We start from the raw sequence: 12,249 nt of genomic DNA on the forward strand, positions 1-12,249 counted from the left end.
TGGAGGAGGGCTCCAGCTCGCCCGTGTCCCCCGTGGACAGCTTGGGCACCAGCGAGGAGGAGCTCGAGCGGCAGCCAAAGCGCTTCGGCCGGAAGCGGCGCTACAGCAAGAAGTCAAGCGAAGATGGCAGCCCGACCCCGGGCAAGCGCGGCAAGAAGGGCAGCCCGAGCGCGCAGTCCTTCGAGGAGCTCCAGAGCCAGCGCATCCTGGCCAACGTGCGCGAGCGCCAGCGCACCCAGTCGCTCAATGAGGCCTTCGCTGCACTGCGCAAGATCATCCCCACGCTGCCCTCGGACAAGCTCAGCAAGATCCAGACGCTCAAGCTGGCCGCCAGGTACATAGACTTCCTCTACCAGGTCCTGCAGAGCGACGAGATGGACAATAAGATGACCAGCTGCAGCTACGTGGCCCACGAGCGCCTCAGCTACGCCTTCTCCGTGTGGCGCATGGAAGGCGCGTGGTCCATGTCCGCCTCCCACTAGCGCCGCGCCACCCACCTCCGGACCGGCGCACCAGGGTAGGTGCTGTGCGCGCGATTGGGCGCCCTCCGTTGCAGGGGCGGGCGGGCCGACCCCAGGGTGTCTGGGGCCTGAGCATCCCTCCTAGTGGAGGCCTGGCGGGCCGCGGCAGGGTGAATGGGGTGCGCTTTCTCTCCTAAAGATGGATGAGGGGCAGCCCGGCAGTTTCTAAGACCCAGAGGCACCCTGGAGGCCTTTTGCAAAGCGTGTCAGTTGGGGACCCACAGACTGGTGACTTCCAGCAAGGTCCAGGAGTACCTAGAGGAACTCTTGCATTTCCCATTCTTGGTGGTGTGTGTGGATGTCTGTGGATGACTGTAGGGGAGACTCTCCTAGGACCCGTCAGGGCAGGGAGATGGTGATCCTTTTCACCCCTCCGAGCCAGGGTGGCCAGGGGAGCTGCTGAGAGAGTCGTGTCGGACTTGTTGCTCTGCCCTTGTCGGATGGAGCGGCAGAGTGCGCTCTTCGTGCGGACACTCAGAACTCGCTGGCTGCTCCTACAGGGAGTCCTGGCCTGCGCTTTGGGTGGCCCGTCCAGTGGGTGCAGAGATGCGGGCCTGAGGCACTGGGGTTTACCCTCGGTGGACAGGAGGACGCTGTCCTGCGCTTGCGCCTCGGGTGTCAGAGGGGCGCAGAGCGGAAGACAGGCTCTATCCTGGAGCACAGGACACCCGGCCTAGCGCGCAGAGCCGAGGGTGGAGCAGACCTGGCAGCTGAGAACGCACGCCCGGCCGCGGATATGCAGGTGGAGGGGAGCTAAGAGCTGGGAGCCTCGGGGTCCGACCTTGAAATTTGGAAAGGAGGGCAGGGGATCCGTCTGTGTGGGTCCAGCGTACTGACCCGCAGGCAGGCGCTGGGGCTCCAGGCTGGGAGATGATGGGTCTGGGGGAAAAGAGGCAGTGTGCGCCTGGCCCTGCGGGGGAGAAGACCACCGGGATTCGGGGCAGAGACTCAGGTCTGGTTTCCTATGGAAGAGCGCTCAGGGCCCCCGCATCCGCTCCTTCTCACCAGACACCTACCCAGTCCCGTCGACAGATTCCAGCCGCGGAGGCGCCGTCCTCTCGCCGAGGCTGTGAGGCAGTGGGCACCTCTTCCCAGGGCCTTCGGCGGCGGTGGAGAGGATCAGGATCTCTTCTTGCGGGGGGCGAGGTGGGGACGGAGAACGCGTTGAAAACCTTCTCACCTAATATGTTTTAATTTTCCGTCTTTGTGATACTTTTATAAAAGTCTCTGCTTCACCCAGAAAGAATTAAGACAAATCTAGAGCGGGTCATCCATTCTCCCAAAAGCATCCATTTCTTTTTCATGTGGTTCTGTAATATCAGCGGGGGTCCTGCTGTGGCAACAAAAGGGTCCAACTGCTGCAGGTTGGTTTTCTTTCTTTTTCCTTTTTCTTTTATTTCTGCATCACTGAAAATTTTCTTGACAAAATAGCCCCCTAAGACAATGACAGTTTTATTGTTTTAAAGAAGAATTTTTAACAGAGAATAACTGTGGGAATCTTCTGTCTTTGTCAAAAACAGATGGAAACTGTCTCAATCGCCTATTTCTCTAGGAATGGAAAGTTTGGATTGGCCAAGTACTAAATGCTACAGAAGGATAATACATTAATTCTGGTTTTTGTTGCCTAAATTATGCGCTTTCATTAGTGACTTCCATTTACCCTTTATACCATCCGCAGTTTACACCACATCTGAAATAAGAAGAGACAGATGAGGAATGTCATCCTTTAAACACACAGACACACACACACACACACACACACACACAGCTTTGTTTAAGGAGAATGTCAACAGCTTTATCCTTAAGACTACCCTCCAAAAATTACTGAAAAAAAAAATGCCAGGAGATACTGTCCCAATGAAAAATTCTGCAGGAACATTTAAAATTTATTTAAAAAATAATCTCACTCTGTAAAACGTAAGAGAGTCAATCACAGACCACAATTAAATATTAGATAAACACAAAGCACAATACCTGTGATAAATAAATGAAAACTGTTAAAGGCTTGTTTGGACAAAAAGCCCTTCATGTATTAGATAACACACTTAGTTGGAGAGCAACCGATCTTTATGTGGGCATGTTTATTTTTTATATAATTGAATGTAATGGCTAAGGCAGATAAACCCCGCTCTTTGCATAGTTGATACTGCGTACAAGAGGAGAGAAGGGTACAAGGAACCGTCTGAATCCTGCCTGCTTATCACCAGCAGGAGAGGCAACAGCTTCGTCCTCTCTCTCTCCTTTTTTTTTTTTTTAAACTCATTTTCTCTTTCAGCATACTCAGTACTAATTTGTTTGACTTCTGGAAATGTTGTTCAGTGGCGTGTGATTTATTTGTAATATTTCCAAGAAGCATTTATTACATGTATCAGCAGAACGTGTCTGGATATTTGCATACTTGGTCTTATGTCTAGTGAGAGATCTTCACGCACAGGAAGGCTGTGTGACCAACAGCAGGAGCAACAAAAGCCGAGGATGGGAGGCTCTGCAGGTGCTCCCCTTCACCTCTCTCCTGCTGGTGTTGCCCAGTCAGCTGGACTCAGGTAATTGAAAAGTCCCCAAAGGAGTGCTGAGCGTTCTGGTGAAATGCCTGAGCCTCTGAGAGGGTCAGAGCGCCTGGCTTGGAGGCGCGTGGAGGCCACCACTACTTACCAGGCGGAATGCGCTTGTTCTCCGCTTCCTCATGACAGAAATCGTCTTCTCTTATCTTCTGCTGAGTCAGACTTGGCAGGCTCATTGCTTTCCCTTTCTGACAACTCTTCTCCTTTGGAGAAAGCACCCGATCCTCTTACCACCCGATCCTCTTACCACCCGATCCACGAGAGCCTCCCTTGCCCCTCAAACTTGGCGTTTTGGAGATGCTTGTTAGCTCCTGTCTCAAAAGAGATTTGATTCCCTGTGGAGAAGAATGGAAACGCAGATCCCAGTGGAGCTTTTGACTGGGAAGAAGTGGAGGGCGCGGCGGCCGAGCTGCTTGGGACATGAGCAGTGAGGTCTGAGGAAGGATCGGCCTCCACTGGGTGCTTCCTGGCCCCTTAAATATCAGTAGTTGTTTTTCCAGTCTGGTGTCAAGGAAGTCTTGCTACTTACACCTCTGGCCGAGTGGGAGCTGTGGGGACGGGACCTGTGGGTGGCCGTTTGAGGCCATTTGAAATAGAAACCTTTATTGAGGTTTTTCTGAAAACACCTATTCTTCTGACACATCATGAGCCTGAAAGAACTGCTCTTGTCGGCCTTGCTCGCCTGTGTCCCGAGTTGCCGGCATGGATGCCGGATTCCTTTTGCCTGGCAAAAAGATCATAAAGTAAACTCCTTCGGTGCGGAGTACTGTAACGCATAACTTGAGTTTAAATCAGGGCTTTAAAAAAAACACAAATATTTTAATAAGTCAATTTTAAAGGCTGAGCTTTTATGACAGTTTTTGAGCTGAGTATTTATATCAATCTATTCTCACTGGTGTCTTTAAGAACCCTGGGCATGGAGGCTGGAATGTCTGTTTATGTTTGTGTCTTTCCTGGGAAAGGATAAATGTGCTGCAAAAAGCAAACCAAAAGCAAAGCTCTCTGCTAGCAAAGAGTTCACAAAAGAGGCCATAAAATTCAAAGAAGAGATGGATAAGTCACTGTAGCCAAGAAATGGAGAGAGCAATAAAGAAGAAACAGGATCTGAGAGACACACACATGGGTGTTTTTAAAGTAAAGCCAAGACGAAACACTGAAATCAGAAACTGCTGGAAAAGATGTTCCACGTGGTCACCTGAGTCTGCACGTGTGCTGAGAACGCATAGAACTAAGCACGCATGCACACGCATGTGCACACGCGGGACCGCGGCACCTGAGCAAGTTCTGGGGAGTGTATCAGTGGGTGGGACCTTGTGCTCTCGTGTGGCAAGATGTTGTGAAGAGGGAAGGGGTGTCTACATTAATTTATCAGTAGCCTCATGAGAATCCACAACTATCTCAAAATTAACATTTTTAGAAAAAATATTCCATAAAATTTTAAAACTGTATTTAAATGAGCAAATTTCACAAAGAACTGTTACCGTGCTTTATTTAAGAGTAATTAACTAAAAATCTACTTTAAGCAAAATTTCATGCTTTTTTCCCTGATAGCATTTGCATACATAACTATACATCTCTTCAAAATGTGGGAACTCTTGATGTATTTTCAATAAATAATCCATTAGAAGTGATTTCTTACATTCTTAAGCAAGGAGTGGCATCCCAGAAACATGGAAGAAGAGGCGCTGATTCCAACAGGAATACGTTTGTTCCTATTCCAATAGAGAAAGTATTCCGCAAACACAGTGGGGAAATACTCACCTGGAACTGATATACATTTTATTTTAGGGTATTAAACCTGTGTTCACTTTTGTCAAGTACACACAAAATTCTAAAGCAAATGGTGTGTAAAAAAATAATTCTCCAAGTAGCGTAGAGATTGAAGTTTTTGTACTTGGAGTCGCACAAGGTGAGAGGGAGAGGGCAGGGTGCGTGGCAGGGAGAAAGAGAACAGGCCCCGACCTCAGTCCCAGGAACATATTCTGCATCTCTGCCCAGTAGTGAGCCTTTGAATGTGTCTTAATGGAACGTTTGCTTTGGAACGGGAACAGTGACGTGACAATGTGAGTTTCATGCTGATGTAAACTGAGGCACAATGGATTTCTTTTCTTCAGCGATTACTGACGGTTGTCACATCAAAGGGAGACTTGGATCTGAAACTGGAAAAGCCAGCACATAACTTTATTCCAACAGGAGGGAAATCTTTAGTGGTTAGTTGAAGAGTCCTTTGAACCCAAGCCGTGTTGACATGCTTAGGACGTCTGTGTCACTTCAGCTGCAGCTCCGCTGTTTGGAGTAGGTGAGGATCCTGTGATTCCCAGTGGGACGGACATGGTTTTGAGAGGGCTGCGGCTGCTGCTTAGGGACCCTCCCTCTGCCGTTGACGGGACGAGGCAAGGCTCTGGATAGCCAGGTGCTCCTGTGGAGCTGCGGCTTCCTTCTCACACCCCAAGAGCACTGACTTTAAAAGTGGAGAGACTCCTCCTTTGGTGCAGTGTCTTCGCATCTGTTACTTAAGCTCAGGCCAGGGCTGAGCCCAGGGCTTCCAGCTATCAGAGTCACTGTTGTGAGAAGGGCTTCTGTCTGTCCGCTCACAGCTGGCCTTCAACGTGGCTGCCAGGGTCTATCTTTGGGGGAGAAATAGTCCAGTTGGTTGCATTGCCTGCATTAGATTCCTGTTTATCACAGTTTAATTGGACAGCAAGTTTGTGTTTGTGGATGTGTAGGTCTGGGGTGTCACCGACAGGAGGATTTGGACAGATCCCCTGGTTTTTATTAACCCTTTGACTGTGACCAAGTGTTAAGACCCGCCCCAGCCCGGGGCTGAAGTTGGTGTGTGGTCACAGCCTGAGCCTTCCTGCAGCACCAAGCAGGGTGGCTCAGAGAGGGGAACAGGCAGGGTTTCACCTTTGGCTGTGAGAGGGCAGAAAGGGCAGGGAGAGGGCAGGGCCCGGGGTCCTTGTGCTGCCTGCAGTGGAGAAGGCAGTGCCCAGAGTGCCCGTGGCTATGCTGTTCTCTGTCGCTACACAGACAAAAGCCCCCAGCCTTCCGTTACCTCCCTGTGACGGGTCCTGTTCTGCAGGCTCCAGAGAGCGCCTGCTTCTGAGGCAGGTGTGGGCTCCTTGCAGGGTGGCTCATAAAACAAGCAGACTCCCTGGAAGGCAACTCTACTGAGGGTTTCCAGGCCTGGCTCTGCTGTGTGCAGGGTGTTTCTTTGTGTCTCACTCTGATTTAACATGCTGTAGCAGACATGTGGGGCAGGCAGCATTTCCTTGCTATCTCAGATCTAGCAACAAATTTTCCCTTAGTTCCTGTCCAGATGATCTGGTTTGAGGGGCATGCAGAGGAGTCAGAAGCCCAAGGCTAGTTTCATCTTTGACTCTCTGACCTGGGGGTGGAAGAGCCTGCCCCTGTCATTTGCTCCCTGACTCCAAGGTGGGGCGTGAGCCAGGCCAGCTACTGCAGGTGGCAAAATCACACTTCTGAGTCTCTTCTGGTAAGCACACGTGAATTTTTTTTTTTAAATTTAATATTCAGTTTTAGTTTTTGGCAGACACAACATGTTTATTTGTATGTGGTGCTAAGGATCGAACCCAGTGCCTCACGCATGCCAGGTGCACTACCGCTTGAGCCACATCCCCAGCCCTAGGCACATGAATTTTAAATCTCATTCCTAATGATTTTGTCTTAGTAAGTAAACAGTAAGGTCATCCTTGTTTCTTTGGGAGATGCCTGGGTGGCTGGGATGAGAGGGGGTAAGGCTGCTGTTTCTGTCTCAGGTTGGGCATCCGCGTGGCTCTGTGTCCAGCAGCGGAACCTCCTGACGTCAAGTCCTCATGAATCGCAGGGTGCGCGTGCACTGGTTCCCTGCTGGCCCAGACGCTCAGTGTGGGCCCAGCCTCGAGCGTCCTGTCTCCTGGGTGTGATCCTCTGTGTTGTTCCAGGGCTGGTGGCTGTCCCCCCGTCCCAAGCCCAGCCCAGTCTGTCTCATGGGTTTGCTGCTTCTTCTCTGGGACAGCATCTGTTCGAACATTAATCTCAGAGGACCACGTGAGGTTTCCCACCCCCAAAGCCCACAGTCAGGTCCCCAGAGCAGCACGAGGGACAGACACCTCCCAAGGGTCCTCAGTGCTCTGCCAGCTCTCTGAGGCACAGAGGGGTGCACCCCATGCCCCCACCTGTGTCCCCGGCCACTGCTCTCCTTAGATGTCTTCACCACTGTTTTCTAGAAAATTTGCCATTTATCCTAGAGCAAAAATACAGTGAACCAACATCTGTGTCCCGAGAAGCCTGACGTGCCCTGTGTGTAGATTTGTCCCTTGTGAAATGACTGGCTTAGACCATGCCAAAGCTGCAGGGACTTGGGTGACCTGCCAGAGCTGCCCAGGGCTGGAGTCTGTGGTGCTCTCGGGTGGGGCTGGGGTTGCCGCGTGGCCTCTCTGTGTGTCCACCGGGAGCCGCGAGCAGGCCGCGATGTGGGGCGAGTTGCGGCCGGGCGTCCCAGCAGTGCAGGTCCTCGGACTCTGGTCTGGACCGTCTCCTGACAGCACAGATGGTGCTGTGGTCGGGAGGCAAGCGGAAGATGAGCGCACGGTGCCTCTGCCCCTCCCCATGGCCCAGAGCCCTCCTCACGTGTTTCGTTGCTTTTCAAGGTGGAAACTTTGTGCTGTTCCGGGGTTGGATGGTTTCGCCTCCTCGAGAGTCCCAGCAACCCCGCACACGTTGGCCTGCTCTTCACGAAAAGAAGGGCTTTTTCAGGAACGGCAAAGCAAAAGAGAATATTGGGACACGAACAGGAAAAGTGATACAGGAAGAATTTCACAAGAATCTGGGGCACGGGGGGGGGGGGNCCTAAGAAGCCAGCAGAGTGCAGGCTCGTGTGGGGCTGGGGGCCCCTCCGCTGCTGGCTGCGGAATCCCGTCCTCTCTGCCCTCAGAGCTCCTCAGAGACCTAGAAGAGAAGAGTTTATCAGAACAAGCCTTCCCAGAAAAACCAGGCTTTGTAAAACTCCAACAGGGCCACCTCCATGCCGCTGCAGTGCTACGCGGGCAGAGGCCAGGCGCGGGCGGTTCAGCAAGGCCCTGCCACATCCGTCTCCCATCTGCTCCGAGACTTCAATGCTGCCTGTGACGGGGCATCCAAGAGACCACGGCAGTGCCTGCCTCTGAGGACCCTGCCAGGATCATCGGGCCTCAGGTGCCAGAGAAGGCAAAAAGTCCCTGGAGCTGGGTGGGCAGGGAGGGCATCCAGGAGGAGGGTGCCGAGTGGCCTGGGCTGCTCAAGGGAGCTGCAGATCCCCTCCTGATGGTGGAGGAAGAGGAGGGACCCCGTGAGCTGCCCTTGAGCTGCTGGGCACAGTCCCCTCTGGTGGCTCAGTGTCTGAGTGTGAGCCCAGCCTGACTGGGCCCTACTCAGGCTCAGTGTCCACCCAGGCCAACGAGAGGTCAGAGGTCGCTTTAAAAGCCTCCTGGACCTGAGGTGCCTTCCAGAAGATTGTGCCCAGCCAGGGCTGAGGTTTGTGGAGGAAACGGAACCAGCTCTGCTCCGAGAGCCAAGCCAGCGCCGGGGTCGGGCGGCACGGCCCGCAGAACGCAGGACTCCTGAGGGGGCCAGACGTGCCCTCGGCAGCGGGCAGCACACAGTGCGGGTTCAGGGACGCCTGGGCGGGCGGCTGGGGCCTGCAGTTTTCTGAAACTTGCGAGTGTTGTTCAGTGGTCATTACATCACCCCAGTGTTTCTGACCAAGGAGGAAAGGGAAAGCGCGGGGCGGAAGGGCGCTCCCTGGCCGCCACTCGGGGCGCCTGCTCCCGCCCCCCTCACTCCAGCCTCTCAGTAAGGTTCTGAGAACATGTAAATGCTGCGGCTGCGTCCAATCAGCCTGACTCTTCACGATGGCTTTGGCCATTAATTTAAGTCACTGTTTCCAAATCAATCATGTGTGACCCTTCCCCAGAGTGAACATCTCTGACGTGGTATTTTTCTAATTTGAGAAATTTTAATTAGACAGAGACCAAAGGCCGTCGTCTCTGTAGGGGGCCCTTGGGAACCAGGCTGTGCTGGGCCAAACCCGCAGTCTGCGTCTGGGGTCAGGCCTGGGTAAGACCGCACTGCAGCCAGACGCGCCAAGAGCCCCCCCCTGCTCTCGGCCCTGCATTCTCTGTGGGCCCAGGGAATGGCCTCTCTGGCTCTCGGCTTCCCGTCTGTTCAATGGTGGATTTCTAAGCACCGGGTGACCCCCGACACTGCTGTCCACGGACACCCAGAGCCTGAGGAGTGTGCAAACAACCACCTGTGCACGCTCACGGCAGCACTGCTCACTGCAGCCAGCGTGCAGACACGGCAGGGTCCCCGCTGAGGACCGACAGATCAGGGGTGCTCCATGCCCGAGAGAACAAGACTGGGCCACGAAGGGCAGCGCCCGTCCTGCTTCCTCATAGACAAGCCTCCAAACACTGTGCTAAGCTCAAAGCTAGTGGGAGACCAAGTCTTGTACGAGTCCACTCCTAGCAAGTGTCTGGAGTGTGACCTGCAGGGCCGGCAGCTGACTGGCGGCTGCCAGAGGTTGGGGGCGAGAAGGGCAACAGGTGCGGCATCTCTGGAGTGACCACGAGCACTCAGGAACTCGATAGCAATAATGTTTTCACAAGAATGTAAAAGCACTTACTGAATCATATTCTACCAAATGGTTCAAATGATAAATTCTATATTATGAATATTTCTGCCACCACCACCAAAGATCTTTCTAAAAAATCCACTGACCCAGGCCGCAGGCGCCTCTGGTAACCCACAGGTCCTGAGGGTGAGGCAGGCCTTCAGCTTGGCCGCCTTCGAGTCAGTGCTCTTCAGCGACTCTCACCTCCCCTTTCTAACTCCGCCTCCCGACGGGTTCCTTAACGCACACACGCGCACACCAGCACCTCAAAGCTTGCCAACAGCACGCTGCTTCTTTGCGTGCCCGCTGGTTCTAGTGCCTGGCGGATGCCTCGGAGCCCCTTGGTGGCTGGCTGAGTTCTCATACTCCAGGGGGCGGGAGCTGAAGGACAGTGGCCCAAGGCTCCGTGCTGCTTGTGACCTACCTGCTGGACAAGAGCAGGGAGCATTTCCACGTCAGTGGTGGGGTGGCTAGGACCTGTCCTGCCTGCCTCAGTGACCGGGAGGACCCCTGGGGTGGCAGGGAGCGTCATCCACCCGTCACACCCAGCAGTGAGCTCTCCAGAGCCCAGCCTGTCCTTCTGGGGCTGAGATGGTCTTGGGCTGGTCCACGGGCTCACAGACCATCCAGGCTGGGGGCTATCACCACAGATGTGAGATTCCTGCTGTTCTTGTGTGTAGGTGCTGGTCCCAGAAGAGAGGGACAACAGAGGGTGGCACTAAGTCATTCTGGGTGAGTGGTTGGTTTTCTCTCTTTTCATCTTTTTCTTTTCTTCCTTCCCTGGTCTGTTAACCCTTCATATGCTCTTGATCCACCTGTGTCCCCAGGACATTGTCACAACCACCCTCAAAAGGGGCGGGCGAGGGGTTTGCTCTCAGCTTTCTTGGCCTAGATTCTACCCCATTTCTCTTCATCATCACCGCCTTGGTGGCACCATGCGATCAGGTGCCAAGGTGCCACAGAGGCCCAGTGGTAGCGTGGGCTGCAGGAGTGTTTGGATGTGCGAATCCAGACGGAGGCTCAGGAGCTCTCAGAGCAAGTCTCAGCGAATCGCGACGGGGTGAGCCAGCAGAGGAGAGCCTTCGGTTTGGGGTTGCCGTTCCCCATTCCTGGCCCTCTGCCCCCAGCTCAAAGAGAAGCCACCAGGGAGGGAAAGACAGAGAGGAAGCTGGTGGGAGGGCTGGAGAGGGGGGTGGCCTGGCTCCTGGCCTCTCCCCTGGCAAGCTGTGCAGACTGCTGGACCAGGCCTGGGCCTGGTCTCTCGGCCTCTACCCTTCCCGTGGCCTGGCTCCTCCCCTGCTGTGCGGCACAGAGCCTCCGGCAGAGCACGCAGCCCAGATCCGTTAGCTACTCACACGTCAGCACAGCACCCCGACTTTCCCTGGGGACCCTGCTCTGCTTTCTGACCACCTTTGCTCTCTCATAACTGAACCCGAGGCTCTGCCATGTCCTCCCACTGGCAGAAAGGACAGAAGGGGATTTCTATCCTGTGACGTTCCACTGTTTTTCAGAAACACCCTCCAGGGAGCGTGAGCTAAGTCGGTGCCTTGGGCTCAGAGTGCCCCTGCTCCCCTCTGTTCCCTGCTCCCAGTCCTTCTCCCTGTCCCCAAAGCCGGGACATTTGCCTCCACGGAACAAATCGCGAAGTCCTGCTTCCGGGCAGATCCCCGAGGCATGCATTAATTATGGCCCTTTGAGGTCCCATGGCTCTGTCCAGCACAGATGGTCACCGACAACTGTGGCCACACTGTGGACAGAATGCAGAAGCAGAACATGGACCACTGTCCTACAGGTCCTGACAGTGACCTCCGTGAATTGAGTGATGTGGGCTGATGTGGACTCTACTTCCGGTTTCCCCAGTATGGCGAGGACAAATCACCAAGGAAACAGTAACTCCAACCCAATTAAAATCTGAGCTTCTGTATGCTAAAATCCCATACTCTGAGACTTTTAATGAACTGGGAAGAAAGTGTTTGCAACCTATTTTACAGCAATAATTTTCATAGATAAAAGAGACCTGAAATTTTTTTCAGAAGAGGGTCACATAGTAGCCTACACAGGCAGAGAGTGTGAATTCACAAAAGAAGAGAATCGTTTGGCTATGAAACGTGAGAAGTGTTGAACTTAACAACAAAAACAAAACCGAAACAGGAGGACACTCTGTTACCCAGTGTTGAGGGCGGGGAGCCATCGTATCCCTGCCAGTAGGAAGATAAACTAAGACTTTCCTAAAAACACTTCCATAATAGATCAGAGAAGGTCTTAAATTGGAAGTGCCCCGTGAGTGGGCAGCTGCCTCCAGGAGGCCCCTGAAGTGAGTCTGGCAGGTCCAGCAACAGGGAAGCTCATTTCCACTCCCTGAGGTCAAGGGGGATTTGCAGTGTCCAGGAAGCGCTGTGTCCCCGCACTGGCGCCAGGCAGCAACTGCTGGAGGAGCAGGCCTCACCGCGGGGCAGTGGCCACAGACCCGCCTCACCTGCTTCAGGTGGAAAGGGAAGGGCGGGTGCTTGCGGGG

General features: G+C 53.7%; 1 protein-coding gene across 1 annotated transcript in view; it reads left to right on the plus strand.

The window, feature by feature from the left end:
• The window catches only part of Twist2 (twist family bHLH transcription factor 2), a 44,502-nt gene that overhangs the window by 376 nt on the left and 31,877 nt on the right, over positions 1-12,249 (plus strand). Inside the window, exon 2 of the mRNA XM_048807998.1 lies at positions 1-517. Coding sequence (XP_048663955.1) covers positions 1-482 — 482 coding nt within the window. The 3' untranslated portion in view covers positions 483-517. The remainder of the gene's footprint in view (positions 518-12,249) is intronic.

Source organism: Marmota marmota, unplaced genomic scaffold (assembly GCF_001458135.2).
Source record: "Marmota marmota marmota unplaced genomic scaffold, marMar, whole genome shotgun sequence".
Lineage (NCBI taxonomy): Eukaryota > Metazoa > Chordata > Mammalia > Rodentia > Sciuridae > Marmota > Marmota marmota.